Genomic DNA, 19,927 nt, shown 5'->3' with positions numbered 1-19,927 from the left:
TGCTCACTGATATCACAGAGAGTCGCAAGTAGCTATTGCCAAAGATCCCAGGATGTGTTTTTATTACATGTACCAAGTGCTAGGACTGTTTTAGGCACTAAAGCATTTATGTGCGCAGCTCCTCTAGCTTGGAACACTTTGAAAATGAGCATTTTGGTTCCCCTGCATAATTTTAAAGCACAGCTTGATTAAATGATATTTGATACTCCTGGTACCTGTCTTGAATAAGGTACAATTGTACCCCTGTCATTATGTTGTATGTGTCCTTTTTTTTCTGTTACATGTGTAACCAATGTGCGGCAGGTCTCCCTTGTAAAAGAGATTGTGAAGTCAACTTGGAAAATCCTCACAGGAGATCAAGGGGTTAAAAAGTCGGGCTGATTGACAGAGTGGCAGCTGTCTGAAATCATTCCCTAATTGCTAATCAGCGTCTCTGCACCTTTAAAAGCAACGCACCTGAAAGAAGGGCAGTAATCAAAGCTGGAAAGGGACAAACTAAAAAGCGTGCGTCCAGCAGCAACGAACCAGCAGAAGAAACGTCAAAGAAGCAGCACTGGTGCAGCCATAACAAGCTGGAGAAGCGGCCGGTGAGAGACGAACTGTGTGTTTAGTTAAGAGTCATACAACTTGCCGTTCATGGCGCACGTTAGAACGTGCGTTCTAGTTCAGTGTCATTTGTTTGTTTGATGTCCTCAAGCTAAAGCAACATGATTGTTGATTTAAAAACGAGTGTGTTTTGTTTATTGAGATATGTAGATTGATAAAAACGGTTTGCATACTGCTAAAAATTCAGTCTATTATATTTGCATTTTTAATGAGACTGCATAAGTTAACTGTTTAAAAACATAATTCATAAAAATACACTAAGAAAGTAAAAACAATATTCACAAGTGTTAAGTATATGTAAAGCATGTATTTTTGCATTTATTATTTGATGTGCATTACAGTAATTATTTTTTATTTAAGATTTGTTACCTTACAACCTTACTACATAAGCTGTACTGCAACGACAAAAACGAAAGTAAAGAAGAACTCAAAAGAAACAAAGTTGTGGTCATTGTACGAGTGAAACCCAGTGAAAACCTCCTATGGACTGTACCATCCCTTTCAAGCGGGGAAACTGCAAATATACCCAAGGGCTTGACAGAGATCGTTGATCTCAATGGGATTTTTTACCTGGATAAATAAAGGCTACAAACATTTGAACATTGGGCTTAATAACACATGAATACTGTTATATATTTGAATATATATATTTAAGAAGTACAATAGCAGATGTTTAATTTGTGGGCCATATTTCATTATACTTTTGAATTTGCTGAGGGCCGATTCAAAATGGTCCGCGGGCCACATTTGGCACCCGGGCCGCAGTTTGGACACCCCTGCCATATATATTCCATATTAAGAAAAAAAACACAGCACATTTGCTCCTGTTAGCTACATGCAAAAGGCTACTTAGTATAAGTTTATAGTACTAAAACAGATTAACAATATGTCAATAGTCACACCTGATAGATGAGTATGGAAGTATGGTTCAAAATATACCTTCCCTCCGACTTTGGCATCAGAAAAATGGAAAGTGAGGGCAGGTGGTGAGGCTGGCAGGCTGCAGTCAGCATATAGTGCCCACGTGAGACAGCCTTAATGAGATGAGTACTTTCACCTCGGCAGTGCCAATGAATGCACACGGGTTTTTATGGGCTTGGTTCCACTGGGTGCATTAAGAGTCTCTGTATTTTTGTTTTGAATGAAAGCCTCACCTCAGTTTCCCACAGTGACCGATGTGAAGATCTGTACAGCATGTCACCATGAACATGTCAGCGTACCCGTTGCCCTGATAGAATAATGTGCTGTGGCCCTTTTATGCCGTGCTCCCTACCATGGGACCCGTTATACTGTACAGCAATGTTCCCTTTCCTGCAGACCTGAGGGCATTTTCAGACGGGACATTTGCATTGTTAAAGACTGGATAGTATGCTATGAAGCACTGCCACAAAGCATGGCTGTTCATAAATGAAGTAACTTCTAATCAGACAGTCTGTGGTCTGTTCTGTCATTTGTTCGGCTCCAAAAAAGTAGTGACGTTCTCTAAAATGTATCTCAAACCCCTTTAAGCTGCAGAAATGGGGATGAGGGGACATTATTCCTGCCAGCAAACCGTTACATCTGTTCCTTGTCACCTCTCTCCCAGCAGGCTGTACAATGCTGTTTGAAGCGTTAAGAAAAACAAAAGTTGCTTAAACACCTCATTCTGTCACATATAGACTTATAATTCAGCTTTGAACTTAGCATTTACCACAAGCGACAAAACATAAAATACATTTGCATAAATGCCTCCCACACATGAACAAATTACTCATTTAAATGTGAGGCGGTTAAAATGAACCTCGAGACTGAATGAGACTGCCATCACCTGGCTTGGCAGCTCGCAAAAGAGACATTCATCAAAAGCAATTTGTTCAGCATGGCTGTTACATTTTTGACCAATTCAAATGTAGAGATATTAGATGCGTCTTTCTTTCAGGAAGTAATTAGTCCCAGATGAGCGATCCTGTTGCTTTATCGCTTTGTCTTTATCGGAATACATGTCTTGACATTGGCGTTGTCCCACAGTAAGGAAAGGAGTCCATACATTGATAACCACAACCTGAGTGCTTCATCATTTAACAGCTGTTAAAAACCCCTGGAGCTAATTCAGATTACTGCCAACATAAAACAAAATGAGTCCATGGTTTTATGTTCTTGAGAGTGTAAATAAGTTCAGACCGACAGCTTTGTTTCCCAATATATAACTTTATTTAAAATATTGTTACAATTTATTACTCTACACAACATTTTCAAACCGTTTTTCCTTTTTCTTATATTGGTTAGTAAACCTTCATGTGTTTTTTTTAAGATATAAAATGTCCATTTTGTAGGCTAGTTCTGCATCAGGATTTTTTTAGACGCTGCCTGTGATTTAAACAGCTTTCGTGTGTAGTTAGATAATCCTCCACTCAGCTGTTCCCCACGCACACAACTAATGATCAACGGTGGCTCCAGCGTTGTACACTATAATTTCCCCAATCTTTCTAATTTCTGTTTAAATAAATAAAAGTTTTGCGTTGGAGAAACAAAAGTGCATTTTGTCCAAGAGATTTTCTCTTTCTTCTTAAAACAACTATTTACAGGTTATGCTGTAGACAGACAAACAAGGCTTAGATTTTTAATTCATGTCACTGCCTACTTGCGATGGAAAACCCCTGTGTTTCAAAGCAATGGACACAAATTAGTTACACAAAGGCTAACACTTTTTAAAACTGCACTTACATCCACCTTTCATGATAGGATCCGAAATGGAAGAGCCAGCAGCTAATGGCCTCCAAGTCGGATGCGTTATTCAGAGGTCGATAAACATCAAACCTGCACAAAAGCGCTGATGAAGACTAAACATAGCGGCTCCGACTGAAGCAACAGTGTCAAAGGAAAGCGACCGACTGGGCCGCCTCATAAATGCCGGTTCAAACACTGGACTGTGTCTGAAATGCTGTAGAATTCAAAAGAGCATACAAAATATCTGCCGCTGATGTGATGGAAATCAGCGCTGATTTGGCACACGATTCTAGAAACAGATGTGTTACCGTAGCGACAGCATTTTACAAAGGAGCGGTTTTGACGAACACAAACTTTTCAGCCTGATTCCACCATGTTTGCTGTACCATCCAACATTCGTTATCTGCTATGTCCTGCGGGGGATTCTATCATCTTTTTGTGAATAATAAGTCACTTACAAGTCAAGGCTGTCCAGCATCTCAAACACAAACACAGGTAGCCCACAGCACAGCTTACACTGACTCACAAACACGGGCCAACCACACAAAGACGTGCTTCTTAACATTCCTGTCGTCTCTCTGCTCTCACCTAAACACTGTTACAATGACATTTATTCCACCGGAAACGGACGACGGCAGTACACACACCTGTCTGTGACTGAGCGGAAGATGGCACCTGGCGCAGACGAGACAAACCGAAACACAGAAAAAAGAACAGCAGCTTTCTAAAAGCATATTCACAGCAGCATGAGCCACAGGGACAGGGAACAAACATCAAACACAAAAAACACTGCTTTGAATACATTATTGGAAGGAGTGATTGAGTTGGCTGAGAGGAATAAAAGGAACAGAGGCTGCACTGTGTTGAGCCAACGTGGTGCTGCCACGGCAACCACATCCTCCTGTGATGACGGGAGACCAACCTGGACACAAGAACGAGCCGAAGGACAGAAAAGCCAACACAGTCACACCAGCTCTATCTGCCTCTCCTCCTACGTCTCTCAAAGGGAAACATAATCCCCCTCATGGTTGAATAACTCCAATTCTTATGTCACCCATCTCTAAATTGGCTATTACTGGCTGTCAGAATGACCATCCATTGCAATTTATTTTACAATTCAGCTATCTGTGCTGTGCTTGTAAAACATACACATATTGCCTTAAGCTGTGTATAACTGATGCCTGTCCTCAGAGGCAACAACTAGATGATAAATAACAAACTATCTTTCCTTGTTACAAAATGTTGTCAAAACATAAACGCAGAGTAGCAGGGAGTCGCGTGTGTGCGTGAGTGGCTGTAAATGTTAGCTAAACAATAGGAGACGCCTCCTATTTGTCTCCATCTGTCTGGCGTCTCTGCTGTCATACAGATACAAAACACCATCTTTATTTTCTGGCTCTTTCACCGACAGCTTGTCAGACACGTCCAATCAGAGCCTAAAAGCTTATCAGCAATGTCAATGATAAACATAGAGGACATACGCACACACACACACTCACACTCACACAGCATGCTCCAAGGTAGCTGACTAAAATGATGATGTGAATTAACACGTTTATTGAACGGAAAGCTAAGCTAAACCTGACAACAAAATATAAATATTTTTAACCCCAGTGAAACTTGAACTTATGCTCTAAATGTCAGTGTGAATAAAAAATAAACATCAGTCTCCACTTCAGGTTTGTGGTTGTTGCCAGACAGTGAATCTTAAGAATGAGTCGGTATTGAATGAGCCAAGAAAAACTACTAAGCATTAAGGGGATAAACAAACTCTATTGCTTTCAGGTGAAATCAATACATTTTCAGCACACAGTTTCCATTCAGATTTGTTTTTCAGCGTGTAAACCTTCTTTATACACATTTAAAGTGAGACATGTTTTTTTTGTTAAACTGAACATCTGCGATAAGAAAAAAAAAAAGGTTATATTTTTTGTGAAATGCTGCTCTGAAACGCAAAACAATCTGTGTTGTGTGTCATATAATCATGTCATGTGCATTTACACACAACTAATACTGTACCAATGCAGGTGCAGTAGGAGGCAGACAGCTGCTTGCATTGCTATGTCTTCTAATGGTTGTGGTTGCAGTTGCACAACTTTATGCACCATCTACTCTCTGTACAACACACACACACACACACACTCGCACACACACCATCTGTCCTCCTGACGTGGTTAATGGACAAGCTGCAGAGGAGTGATACCTTTGGGTGAGTTACAGTGCCCGAGGGATCACTCTTTAAGAAGATTTCTATATCTGCTCAAAGCTTAGAACTAAATCTGTCTTACACTGCTGCTCTCTGCTGCCTGTTCAGAAAACTGCAGCTCAAGAGACGACACTCTCCTGTCCTGTTTTCATTTTCACAATCTGTGGGTCAGAACCTGTGCCATTTCAAAAACATTTTGGCCCGCCAACCTTGTTTTCCAAGAGATCATCTCTGCACAGAGAAGGACTCTTCCTCAACTTACAAGCTCTGCAAAATCACCACAATAAAACACTTGCGAGGGTGATAAATACACATACTGACAATAATGGCAGACTGCCAACAGACGTATTTCTCTGGGTAGGGTACGTTAGGCCAGAACAAAATGTGAAAAAGAGATTTGTTAGAGCAGTATGCTGTTTAGTTAGTGTTTCCTCATGTTAGATCAAGAAACCAATTATTAGAGCTTTTATATTAATCTATATTTTGTCAAAACTAAGATTGTTAAACATATACATAATTATGAACCCCCCCAACATACTATTTCAGTTAGTCGACAACGTTTTCTGACAAAGAATATTCTGACCTTACAGAGATAACATTATTTTTGTGTTAATGTCCATCATCGGTGAAAAGCATTAATTTGCTTTATTTATTTATTTATTTATCACTACCTGCTAAAGAAGTGAAACCCCCCTTTTCCTGCATCTCATCATTCATATATTCAGCTTGGTTCAGAAGCCGAGGGTCTCGGTGGATCGGTCCGAGCCGATCGATTTGGACAATCATATCACACGTCAGCTCCTTTGTGAAATGGCGATTCATTGAGGTGCTGCCTCTGCGTGAGTGGTGCCGCAGCGCTGTGCGGACCCTGCCCAGTCCCAAACCGTTTGCATGTGTTACAGCTCAACCAGGTGGCGAGAATTTGCTTGAGTCCTCAAACATCACAGGGCAGAAGCATGGAGGAAATCAACAGACACGCTACGTAGATCAAGTAAATGACATGGAAGTTGGCTTTTGTTTATTTTCCTTCATTGCTCTTCTTGCTGTGTGTATCCCTGGGGTCGGTTATGTGTGGCTATTCCAATTTTCCCAAAGTCGGTCACTTCCAGTTTGTTTTTCGGGGCATGGATCGCCTCAGTCTGTCACTCAGTTCTGTGTTTTTCGATGGGCGCTCTCTGGGGTGGCTGTGAAGATGCAAGTGGACCAGTTCTAGTTCGAGTGATGACAAATGATTTTTTAGGAAGTTGCGATCTCTCCCCCTAGGTGGCGCCATCCCTTCTGCTGCGTCTCCAGAGGAGGCAGATACTCTAGAACAGAGAGACGGTTCAGGGAACAAGGCTGAATGATGGGCGCATGCCATGTGACTTGTGAAAATACATCAGCCACTGTCTCTGCAACTGTCCCTAAGAACGCTCCCTGAACTTCAACTGTGCTTTAAATAAGGGATTTTCATTCCACAAGTTGTCCTCATCCTTCAAGTTTTCTCAGTCCTCAGCTGATCGTTATCTGTCTTTGTTCCTGTAACTCCAAAGGTCATTCCTCCTCGTGCCTTGCTTGCGTCTGTCCACATATTTCTGCTGGTCTTGTGCCATCTGACACGCGACAAATAGTTTCAACTTCCCTCTAATGCTTGGGTCTCAAGGAGATGGCCCTGATAGCATGTCACATGTGTATTAATGCATCTGTTCTGAATGCTTGTTTCACTGTGTGCTAGTAATTTACTTGCACTGGAGAAGACTCTACTCTCTCTTTAGTTAAGTACATTGTGAAGCTTTGGTGAATAGTCTATAAAAAGCAGCCCTTTCTCCACTTTGTAGTTACCCTTTGTTCCTTATAATAAAATAGGAGCAGCACAAGTGTGATACTAAAACCCAAGCGTTTCAGAGGGCAGCTTTTTAGGGCCAGGGGTAATTCAATGTCACTGAACTACAGTATCTTATAAGCTAGTTTAATGTTCACATATTTTAACATATAGAAAAAAGAAGGACAAATACTTAAAATGCTCTCCCTGTCCTTGCTCTTTGAAATGTTTGTCAGGAATTGTTGCATATTTCATGGTGCTTGGTGTGTGCTGTCATTCACAGCACTACTCAGCAGCACATCGGAATACATATTTCTTTATAATTTGCCCTTCACAACATCTAACCTTTTACCCTTCAGTTGGTGCAGTTCTTACAAAGGTATTCACTTTTCTATTGAGGAAAAATAATACTCACCATTGTTGCTGCAGTTTTTGTTGTCTTTGTCGGATGCCTCTTCCTCAACCTGAAGGCAAAGAAATCATACACAATAAATGAATAATTTTGAACAGAAGCCTGAGGAAAACATCTATTGTATCTGTGAAGAAAAAAAAAGGTAGAAATAAGCTAAGTTTAGAACTTCAAACTTGGCATGGAGTCCTGTACTTCCCACAATGAAAGAGGAAAGGAGTGGTCCTTACCTGTTTCCTCCACTTCAGCTCACAAAAGACTCGCTCAAAGCATTCGTGCATGTAGTTAAACTAGGAGAAAGAAGCAAACCGAATTAGAGGCAAGCTTTAAATACAACACAATCAGCCTGTAAAGTAACAGAGACAAGTGTTTGTTTTGTACCGCTGCAGTTATTACATGGAGTTTGACTCTTTTATGAATAACAACATGTTACTTTCACAAAATGAATAAACAAACAATAACAAAAAAACCTTCAAAGCGTGTTTAATAGCAGTGACGATGTGTGCACACTCACGTATGGAGTGAAGATCTTGACCCAGCGAGGTTTCTTCTCTCCTCTGGCGTATTCAAAGCAGAAAGCCATCCCCTCCTCATCAGTATCCCAGCGCTGCATCTCGGCCCATTCAAAAGCTATCACCTGGTTCTGAGGGAGAGAGTTCACAGCAGGTAAGATCAGAGCATAGACAGGCATACAGATGTTCGGCTTGAATTGGTTTCATTCACAATTCAATATCTAGGATTTTTTTAATTAACACTTGACCTTTTAAATATTTCTATTTGTACATCAATTACTTCCAGCATGTAACATTAAACTGCAAGAAAACGTTGTATTTATTGCATGCCTTGCATTGAACGAAGCATCAAAAAAGGAAAAAGTCTTTATGAAATGTACTAAATGGTTTGTAAAAGGTTGTTTGAAAAAGTGTAGCTTTTATTAAACGTGGCCCCCATCATCAAGATGTGTCTCCATTGTTTGTTTCGCTAAAAATGCCGGTGGCATGTTACAAATACATTTTTTTTCCCAATAATGTACTGTAACAGGGAGACAGTAATTGATATACACATGATATTTGTAAGGGTAAAGAGGGCACATCAGAATCATTTTCAGGTTCTCAAGTCCTTAAGACGAACACTCACCTCCAGCGTGCCGTCCTCGGTGCAGGCGTGCAGCTTGAAGTGATGGATGCTGATGGCTGTGATGACATGTCCCTTCCTCCTGGAGTCACAGGAGCAGTGAGGGAACGCCACCTCGTTATAGCCCTCACATGTCCGCAACAGACTCAGGTACTATCAGAGAATTAAAGAGCAAACACATCCATCACTAATACTGTAATGGCGCGTTTCCACTGCAGGCCTCGCTCGGTTTGGTTAGGCCTTATTAGGCCCGGCTCACTTTAATACTGCGCTTCCATTAGAGTTTAGGAACTGGGGTAGTTACTATAGTAACGCAGTGTAGGCGGAGCCGTGACGTCATCTTCAATGAGCGCCCCAAAAAACAACACAGCCGTTAGCTCTTAGCACTCGGAGCTCACAGCTCTTCATATCTGTTCAGAAACTAGACAAAAGTTAAACAAGTACAAACCACAGACTGTCTGTGTCATGGCGAATACAGTCGCTGGTTTATTTATGTCTGTATAGGCCGTTGTTGTGAGTGTGGACGGTCGGAGCATATATAACGTTAGCTTAGCCAAGCTCCATTTAGAAAACACGCATTTTAAAAGGGTTTTTCGCCTGCCGTCTGTCTGCAGACTTGTCAAAGCATTAATTCATGGTTTTTACTAACCGGTATCAGTATGTTGTTACTTCGGCATCATTTAGAAACGTGTATTACAATTAAATCACGGTCAAATTCTTTCACACACGAGCTACCCACAATGCAACGCGCGCCATATATATATATATATATAAATACGCCATTTTCCTGGAGGTGCAAATATCCTGGAAGTGCAAATATAAACAGCTAGCTAACGTAGCAAGGCAGAGCGCACTAGGTTTTTTTTCTGAATTAACGACCGAAGAAATCGCTGCATGTCTTCGGATTACATCACTGGACTTGAGGGGTGTGCTCTAGGTCGTTACCAGCGTAAACTAGAGCTGTGTGGGTTGTCGATAGACTGCCTGCCTGCCCTCGAAAGTGGCCTTCGTCGATTTTGGCAGCATCTACGTCTATCTTCTGGAAACACCAGGTGAATACCCCACTTGTCACAATAATATTATCATGCCATTGCATATATGTGGTATTTTAGAGTTGACTAGATATTGATTAAGGCAATAGACTATGATATTCAGTACAGGAAGCTTAGCAACACCTAGAAGGTGTACGGCTAAACCCTTGGCCTGCTTGCACCTCGTGTAAAATGGCAGATACCGGAAGTACGGTGTCGCCCTCGGCCCAATACCCGTATGTGTGTGTGAAAGAATATGTTCATCTTGTTGTAGTTGTAGCCCCCTTGCCAGCGATTCTCTCTCTAGTTTAGCATACTCAGCCCGACTCAGCCTGGTTATTCCTGGCCCTAGAACCACCATTTAGTCGGGCCAGAAAAAAGGTGAAAAAGTAGCCCCGGGCCAAAACTAGGCCAAGTGGAAGCGCAACCAAAAACGGGCCCGCACGGCTCGGCACGCTTAAAGCGAGCTACCCGCTGCAGTGGAAACGCGCCACCAGGTTATGGCCATCTAAATAAGGTTAGATGTACATCTTCTTCTGTCAAACCCCAGTTAAAAAGCAGGGATGTGAACAGAGTTAGTAGCAATTTTTAGATGGAAGTTGAGAGAACATAATATGAGCAAAGAGGTATTTCAGTCAATGGGAAATGAGTTACATGATGCAATACTGGAACAGTGAGTGGACAGATTCTATGGTCGGATGCAAAAAGGCAAACTGTTCAGCTTTGAAAACTGACTTTACCTATAAGTATGAATTTTCTATTTGTAAACAGACAAATATTATATGTCAGATACGGCTAGGTGACAATTAAAGCCCCCCTTACAGTGTTTCCCACAGAACTGAAATATACTTGTGGTGGTAGCCGAGAACGGGGGGGGATGCTAGTGGAACACGCTCATGAACTGTTCGCCGGAGCCTCGCGGTGGGGTTCCTGCGGAGCGCATAAAGCCGACCCTTCACGCGATAGCAGAGCGAACAGGTACAGGAGAGGTAGGGTGAGGGATCATTGTCCACTAGTTCATCGATCGCAGATGGCGTCGTGCTCGCGGACGGATAATAACTAAATGAAACCTAAATGGGTCGCGTAATATCCTTTGATGGACGTTACTAAGGTCTATGTGTGGGAAACCCTGCCTTAGTTAATATTCACCAAATGTCAGTATTAACTCAATGGCTTTATCTCTTTTTACACCACATAGAGCTGAGTCCTGAAGTGTGAAAGCGATCTGATTTCCAGTCCATTTCTATGTGGTAACGTTATGGTGGTGGCTCTGGTCAGCAGGCAACAAGTGTAGTCATCCCAATCCCCCCCCTCCGAACAAAGAGTGGTCTGTGGGACTGACCGTGGCCATCTTGCGCTGCTCGGCCAGTTTCTGCAGCTGGTAGGACTTGTCCTCTGTTTTTATGAATCCCTTCTTCACATCTTCCAATGCCTAGACAGACACAGGGTGGGGTGAAGGGAAGAGATATAACAATGTATATTATTCAAGGTCACTGCATGACAATTATTATCTATCAAATATAGGGCTGCCTAAAGAGAAATAAAATGGGGCTTTTAAGAGCTCATTTTGAGGTTCAAATCAATGTTTTGCTGACTTGTTGCTCTACTAGTAGAAATCACTGTAATGGGTGACTGCTACACCTCACATGCTTTAAATGCTTCAGGAAGTGACCTTTAATGGTTAGCAGACAGCCTGCAAACTGCTGCGGTTATTTTTTGACAATTTGCATTAGAAGATTATCATTTTTTTGTCCAAATTTCAAAATGTCACATTTTTGAAAAGTTGTGCCCCAATGTAAAGTATCATTGCATCTGGTTTCTTGAAATTCAACAGTAGGATTAATTCACTAAACAGATAACCGACGTAGTACACTACACTGTAGTCAAGTAGTTAAAAACAAAGGGTGGAATAACACAGTAACTTTCCATGACCAAAAAACGGCTGAAACCGCCAACAAGTTGTAACAGTTTCAACTCGTATATAAGCGAAGGAAATAAAGAACGGGTACTGAATTTTGTGCTGAGTTCATGGCATTTGGGATTGAATTATTGTTATTACCTGGTGAAAGCAGTAGTGCAGTGCCAGCGGGTTGTCTCTTAGCAACTCCTCCTCCTGGAAGCTGAACAACCATTTTCGGAGCGCCAGGCAAGTCCCCGGCACTGCCGACGTGTAATTCTGCACATAAAGCTTGTGGGGAAACTCATTTGGTGCCAGCTTCCGCACTGCAACAAATAACATAAAGAAGGGGAAGAAAGAGGAGAAGATGAGAAAAAAGGAAAAGGGTCTGATTAGTCATTAGTTAAAATGTCATTTTATCCTTTACAAAATGTCTTGCCTAAACGTACAGTCTTAAACTCTACACAACGCTAGGCCCATTTAGCTAAACTCACCATTGTGATGATACAGGTTTTTATCTAGAAAACAATTAATATCTCTGGAAAAACACTCATAAACATCAAATACAAGCAGTTCTTACCAAAGGAGTGGTTGATGACTTCAAAAAGGGCAAAGTAGCTTGCCATAATGCTGTCCATTCCAACCTTCATCACTAACGCCTACAGGAAGAACAGAGTCAGTTAAGTTAGAAAAACATTGTTTGAGAAATACTATTGCACTATGAAAGCTCAATTCTTAGTGTGTCTACGTTTTTTTATTTTTTTTATTTTTATATATTTTTAAAAAAAATTGTATTATGAAAATGTACATTCTACACCTAGGGATTATCTTCAATACAAGTAGACATTATTTGACTTTGGATCACTTCTAGCTAAGAACTGAGAGCAAGGCCAGTTCAGATGAAGGGTAATTGTGTGAGAGCATCATGGCAGCAGACGTGTATTTCTCACCTGGTACACCTGGTCTGTGGTGCTGTTCTTGCGGACTCTGACAGAGATGGTGGTGTTGTCTGGCAGAGCTATCCGCAGCTCCACATCCGTCACTCCATTGTAGTTCTGCAAGGCAAATCAACACATAATAAGAACAGCTGAAGAGTTGCATTAACTCATGTGTGCAACCACAAGTATGTGTGCCGTGAATTCCACCAAGGATGTTGTGTTTACAGCTCAGATTGTCTGTGTTATGATTACAGAAGAAGGTTTGGTGGAAGGGTGTTGCATGGGCGAAGGAAGAACCCGTTACATTTTGGAGAGGATCCAAAGCATGGGGTGGATACACAAATTATTTTTCACTTTTGTTAACATTAAGAGATAGGACATTTGTGCTGCATTCATGCAACCCTGGAATAATGGCAAAAAAAGTTCCTTCATTGGAACAATTCCTGTGAACAACTCAAAAACAGATATCAACGTGTTGTTTAAAATGCTTTGAGCAATAATATACAAAACATTTGACTTTGTAGTTCCCATGGTTTATCCCATTTTTTGGAACATGACCAAGGAGCATGTGAATGCACCATTGGCGTTGGCGGAGCTCTACGCTCTCCGAGGGCCATATCTAGTCACATTTGTCTCAAATGCTGTCATTCCTTAAAACGCCAGAAAGGCAATGCCATTAACCGTGTAATTATTTTGGCTCTACGGTTTAAACTTTGAACTGCTGGCAGAGATGATGGCCAGATAGCTACTCTTAAGCAATTTAACTTAATTGCCATAACGGCTGATGCTTATTTTTGGCAAAATGCCACATTTTTTCATTAAAAGAAGAAGAGCTTAGTTTCAATTGCGCAAAGAAATTCCACTGAGTGGGCTCAAAAACAGACTTGGCAAATCAGATTGAACACCCTTAACCAAACAATCTGATAGATAGCCTAAACTAAAGACTCCTCTTTGAAAAGCACAGTGTAATAATCAAGCTAATGTAGTGCTATGCATATGAACTGGCTTACAAAACAAAAGATAAACATCCAGGAAAGTTTTAAAAGAGAACTCAAAGTTCAATAGAACAACTTAAACTATCACATTCATATCAAATGAATAGATGAGACGCATACCTCATCTGATTCAGAGAGAAACTCCTGCATGATGTCACTCTCCCCGATCACCCGCACAGAGCAAACTAGAGTCAAATAGAGAGCCAGAGGGAGAGAACAAGGCTAAGGTTAAGTCAATTACATAAACAAAGGAAGCTAAATGTCAATTAGTCTATATCCTGTGTTCAGCTGTACAGTATTTTCTGTGTCGGCGGAAAACTGATCGCAGCTTGTGCTTGGCCTATTTTCTTCGCCTACATGATTTCCACAGGTTATATTAAATTATGTATTCATTATCTTTGTATGCAAATTATGGATTTTGCCTGTTCTTGAAAGAACGGAGGGATAATTAATTATTATTGAAAAACAAATGGATTGGTAAATGAAAGGTTTTGTCAATGCCCATGTTGTAAAAATCAGCACAAAAACAGGTTAATACAATAGTGACCTTTTATATCAGCCTACCTCGCTCGAGATATTCCTCCAGGCCTCTACGGCGTGCATCCAGCTGCTGTTCAGACAGGGAGAAGGGCCATTTACCAGGAATCTTTGGGAAGTTGTAGTTGGAAAACTCCCTCTTTAGGTTCTGATGCAGGATGGCAAACTCCCGGTAGCGCTTTGAACACAGCTGTCTACCTGACATGTACACGTTGTACACCTATAAAAGACAGAACAGACAGATGTTTACAATCACTAACATCAAGTGTTTTCTATAGCACCATAGGAAAAAAACAGTTTTTTAGGGTAGAATAAAAGGGTACGGTAATTTGTCGATGAGAACTCACCACAAATCTCTCCGAGTGCTGCTCTACATGTTTGTATGTGGGAACAGATATAGGCACTGCCTGCTTGTCACTGTAGTCGTAGTTGATTTGGACCTCCTCTCCTCCTTCCAGTCCATCAGCCTCCTGAGCTGGGACAGACAGAACGGCCAGGACCAGCTCCTTCTCCCCCGCACGGATCAGATCCACCACCTGCTTATGGGTGGCACCTTCCACGCTCACCCCATTACTGGAGGTGAAGTGAGAGCAAGAGAAGGAAGACAGGGAGAAACAGAGAGGAAGTTAGAAAAGTTAGCAAACCATCTTTCCCCATCGTTTCACATGATCAATGTATGTAACATGGCAGATGACAGCACAACCGATCAATAATTCAGTACTAACCAGCATGAGGATTGACTGGATCTTTACCATCATGCTATGGTGCGAAATGTGTGTAGGGTAGAAACTTTTTAATATTTATAATGAATCTTTTGTCGAAATCATAATGTAATGTTGTAAAGATTGAACTTTTTCCCTCCTGATTCAAATTCCAATACTTTAAATTAGGGCTAGTGTTTTCACCATAATGGAATCTCTAAATGTGATACCTTACCTTGAAAAGTATTGATATACAAGACCATTTTCTATACCACTGTGACGAAGTTACCTTCGTCACAGTGGACTGACTGCTTCAGGCTGGGTAATTGTGTGCACCTGGTGTCCTGTGTTGTCTCCTCCCCCCCTCACCTGTGTCTTGTTGTGCTGATTAGTGTGTGTATTTAGGCTCTGTTTCCCTGTCTGTTGGGAGGCTGGTAGTGTTTTTGAGATCTTTGTGGCTGCAGGATGGGTGGAAGGAGAACAACAAGATTGAGGCTGTGAACTTTGTGCCCAGGATTTTAATAAATGCCCACGTCGGGTTATATTTTTGGACGTTCTGCCTCTACCTCCTTGCTTGGTCTGGGCCGCTCAACGGTCAGCTTCACAACCACACATAACATTTGGGACATAACGTTTAATATTTGAATATAAGATAAATATAACAAGGCTAAAGTCGTCCGCTCAAGTCATTGTGTGAACACTGAGTTGTGAGTCGTCCTGTTTATTTTGGTTTTGTCATGTTGCAGCAAATAACTAATCCACTTAATAAGCTCAGTGCCTCAATATAATATCTGACCAATGCTGCAACTTTCCATCCTGTTAATTTTCCTATTTTGGTGTGTAGTAATGTCAGTGAAAGGGCATTTTGACTCCATTGATAAACACAATGTTGGGAGTGCTGGGTAACAGGGTCAGCTCCAATGTCTCCTTCTCCTGTGGTGCTGTGAGACACCTGTGCTGTTGGCTTTACAGAGGCCAGATGGCACCGGCATCAGGTGTCTCTGCTAATCTTCCTATGAGGAACAGCGGGCAAACACAGGAGAGGAGGGTGCAAACGAGAGTGCTAGCATAGGTCGTTTCACTATATATTCCATGTCTCCAGAGATAGAGACATAGCAGCATTCCTCTTGAGTTGTTCAACTGGACAGCAACATCAGTGGTAGGAGGGGACAAAAAGGTGAAGACAGGGAGAGATGTTTTGTTTTCAACATCACTCAGATCCCATCATCCTCTTGTGAGATGAAACCGAAGCAAGGCACTGTCTGCCAGAAAGAGGAATTGGAATTGAATTAGGCTTAGTGAAAGTACAGTGAATATGATTTGACTGAATATTTAGTCCATTAGAACTGCAACACTGACAATATACATATATAAAAAGTTTAAAACTTTAAAAAACAAGCATCATTTTGAAATAATTTAAATGTATATTTTATATAGTAAAGTATAAAGTCATTAGGGTCCAAAAAACGACCACTTCCCTGATGGTCACCTGTAAAGCAGCATTGTTCTTTTTCCTTGTTCATAAAACTATAAAGTAAAAATGCTGACATATGATTCTTCTGAGTTTATGAAAAATAGTCAAGCTGGTTAATAAGTCACATGATAAGTGCAAGTCCTGTCATGTGACCAAAGAGAGATTTCACAGTTAAATGGAGTAAAAACAGGTTGAGTGAAACATTTGTGATGCCTCAGCAAGTAGAAGCAGAGTGTTCCTTGTTTTCTGTTTCTCTTCTCCCTTTTTGTAAGCAACATATGGTCAAGTGTGTAAACATGTTAAAGACATTACCATGTTTGCACTGTTCGAATCTTTAAGTTACGCTCGGTCACCCATAAACAAGGACTTCTACGAAACATATAAAAGTACTAATGTCATTGTTTAAGACAAACATTAAGTTCCTTTGAAGCTCTTTTTTAAATCAACCCTTTTTAGGACCAATGTTTTTACAACCATAGTGGGACAATTGTTGATAGTTTGGTTAACTCATCATGGAGACATTCTTAATATTAAATTAAGATATCTACCTGCTTGCAAAATTGAAAATACAGGAGGCTCTGGGGGGACATCCTTTATCTTAATTTGTATTGTAAATAACTTTAAGTATCAGTAGTACATTATTTAAATGATAGGCTAGACTCCTCTAGAGAAAAGCTGACAACAAAATGTGACCCTGACTCCTCCTGGTCTGACAGAAAGTGTCAGACAAAACAAGTGACAATCAAGTACACCGATATAGATAAGGGGCAAACACAGGAAGCCCCTTAAACTGTGCCATATAAACAACATAGGGATAGTATCGCACACACAGTATGATGTTACATTTGATGGAAAACACTGCCATCCACTGTCTTGCAACCGGGTCAACATCATACACACCTCTACTATTATGCATATGACATTACAATGTCAACAAAACTCATTTAATTTCCGTCCATAACAACGCTTAAGCAGTCACTGCGCAAAGGGCAAGCTAAACAAGACGTTAGCTACCTGGCTCTCCAGCTAGCTAAAGCTAATCAACATGCACAGCCTGTAGTCCAACTTATGTAAGCAGGTTCGCTGTTTAACTCACTAGCGTTAGCTTGGTGCAGCTACATCACCAAACGTTATGTGCGTACACTCTTAAAGTGGACAAATAACTAGTTAGCGAGGTAAACATTTACTTTTGTTGTCATTACAGATGGGTGTTCTTTAACCAGAAGACAGCTAATGTTAACTGTTTGAAACTGGACCATCACGGGCTAAACTGGGTAGCTAGCTTTACATGCTAACTACCTGGATACATTGAACAGGAGAGGCTGACTTACACCTCCAGGATCCTGTCACCCTTCGCTATCCCGGCTCGGTCTGCCGCACCTCCGGGCAGGACGGCGCTGACATGCTGCAGAGGAGCGTACAGTTCCCCGTTGATGCTACGGAGCTGTCCTCCTTCGCTGACTTGACCGCGGACGTTGAAGCCGTAGCCGGACTCGGACTTAACGATCCTCACGGTCCGCGGACCGGACGTTACCGTGATGGTAGCTGCGCTCTGGCCCGCGGTGCCCGCAGACGAACCGACGGCCGGACCGTTACGGGATGCCGCAGGGAGAACCGACTGAGTTTCATCGTCTCCTACATCCGCCATCTTATCCACAGGCCCTAGCCCCCCTTTCCAGTCGGTGTCTTATCGTAAATTCAAAACAACACTCGAGCCCTCTCCCTCAGTTAGCTTCACAGACCGACTCTGTTGTTGATAACCCGCCCCTCGGTGGCGTCACGAGACACGGCCTCACAACGTGACCTGCTGCCAGCGTCACTGGAAGTCTGGACCGTCTCATCTTTCAAATACTTAGTTACTCATCACTTCACTATTATACATTCAGTATTTGTTAAGTGATAATATGAGAAATGTATTTACAGATTTTATTAAACTGTAAAAAATTCTATCCAGAAGAATCTTTTATTTATTTTTTGAAAAAATTCGACTGAACTCTCTCAGTGAATTAACAAGAAAAAGCCAAAGTAAGCAACTAAAAAAACAACATAACTGTATCAAAATAGTTGTATTTAAATATTTGAACAATAATTTATTTGAAAATCCATTTCGCTATGCTTTTACTATTCAATCTGTTTCTTTAACTGCTATTATAAAGCAGCTATTTATCATTGTATCTTATCTCACACACAAACAAACACACACACACACACACACACACACACACACACACACACACACACACACACACACACACACACACACACACACACACACACACACACACACACACACACACACACACACACACACAAACTGAGTTGCTGTCTTGTGACACAGTTTAAAAAAGAAAAAAAACAGAGAGGGAGAAGTAATCTGTGAAGTCACCTGCTGCTGTCTTGTTTGGAATTAAAACGTCAGGTTATAAACCCTTAAGGCACATGACTACTCATTATGGCCAGAATGCATGCCGTTAAAATAATATTAGTGTTAAATATACTGAGTCACATGTAACCTAATTAATGGACTGGAGTAAAAAAAATGTACGTTGATTGAAGAAGCTGAAAGAACAAACATGTACACTAAAATAAAATATTTTAAATCAATGCTGGAATATCGTTTTGAAGAGTACCAATGCCACCAGGGATGAATGTTATTTGTATACTTGCACTTGAAAAATACTAACCAAAACATGTACTGATGTAGTCAGATAAGATAAGATGCAGATAAGTATTTAATGTTCACAATATAACTTACTGAGCATTAATTCATGAAGAATTCCATATTTAGCTGGATGCTTTCATCCACTCAACTTATTTCTACAGTATATCCTTGCATCAAGGTGGCCTATTCTGACATGCCCAGGGTGAGAGGGAGGGTAACCAGGTCAGGTCTGAAACCTGTCACAGGGCTAACACATTCAGACAACTGCATTCATAATCACACCTAAAGGCAATTTAGAACTCCCAGTCCATCAAATGTGCATATCTAGGGAACTGGGGATATCACAGGAAGACATGCAGATCTGTGAGGTGCAAGTGCCTACCATTGAGCCACGGTGCACTGCTGGCCTTATATACAAATATTTGATTTATAATACTGATTGTCTGTTTTGCATGGATAACCTCAATTAGCAAAAATAATAAAAATCATTATATAAATATATTGGAGTGTTTGACAAAACAAATGTAATAATGTACATATAAAGCTTTTAATTAAACCTAACCAATGTTTTAGGCAAGTACCACCAGTATCATAAGCGGACTAAGCTCACATTATCCAAGAAAAAAAATATTTTTTGTTACTTGATGGGATTTTAGCATACATAACTAATATATTATTCCTTCTTAGAACAATGGTCTCTTTAACAGGAAGGCAGCTCTTTATGCTGGTTCCGAAGTGGTGCTTGGATCCCTAATCTTGTGGCACATCACAATGAGGCAGCTGAGCATGTTGGTAAACTCGCTGAAGTCCACACTGTTATCCTGGTTTGT

The 19,927-nt window shown here is 41.1% G+C and overlaps 1 protein-coding gene across 1 annotated transcript; it reads right to left on the bottom strand.

Moving 5' to 3' along the window:
• Nucleotides 1-2,777: 2,777 nt before the first annotated feature.
• On the bottom strand, nt 2,778-18,205 carry snx27a (sorting nexin 27a). The gene is made up of 13 exons (XM_034210350.1): nt 17,767-18,205; nt 14,608-14,833; nt 14,288-14,480; nt 13,844-13,908; nt 12,741-12,845; nt 12,371-12,449; nt 11,953-12,116; nt 11,236-11,325; nt 8,866-9,015; nt 8,243-8,371; nt 7,959-8,018; nt 7,735-7,783; nt 2,778-6,825 (listed from the first exon to the last, which is right to left on the bottom strand). Exons 1-13 carry the CDS (start codon nt 18,081-18,083, stop codon nt 6,755-6,757), a joined length of 1,698 nt encoding a protein of 565 aa, XP_034066241.1. The 5' UTR covers nt 18,084-18,205; the 3' UTR covers nt 2,778-6,754.
• Nucleotides 18,206-19,927: the final 1,722 nt, after the last annotated feature.

This window comes from Gymnodraco acuticeps, unplaced genomic scaffold (assembly GCF_902827175.1).
Source record: "Gymnodraco acuticeps unplaced genomic scaffold, fGymAcu1.1, whole genome shotgun sequence".
Classification (NCBI taxonomy): Eukaryota; Metazoa; Chordata; class Actinopteri; order Perciformes; family Bathydraconidae; genus Gymnodraco; species Gymnodraco acuticeps.
The sequence above is the reverse complement of the archived record's forward strand: the minus strand, read 5'-3'. Positions and strand labels throughout refer to the sequence as shown.

Bases quoted from the DNA above. Each gene is read 5' to 3' on its own strand.
- snx27a (XM_034210350.1), bottom strand. From the start codon at position 18,083: ATGGCGGATGTAGGAGACGATGAAACTCAGTCGGTTCTCCCTGCGGCA. The intron at 12,117-12,370 runs GTAAGAACTGCT...TATTTGTTGCAG, and splicing joins AGTCATCAACCACTCCTTTG to TGCGGAAGCTGGCACCAAAT. The intron at 9,016-11,235 runs GTCAGTCCCACA...ATTCTCTGATAG, and splicing joins AGCAGCGCAAGATGGCCACG to TACCTGAGTCTGTTGCGGAC.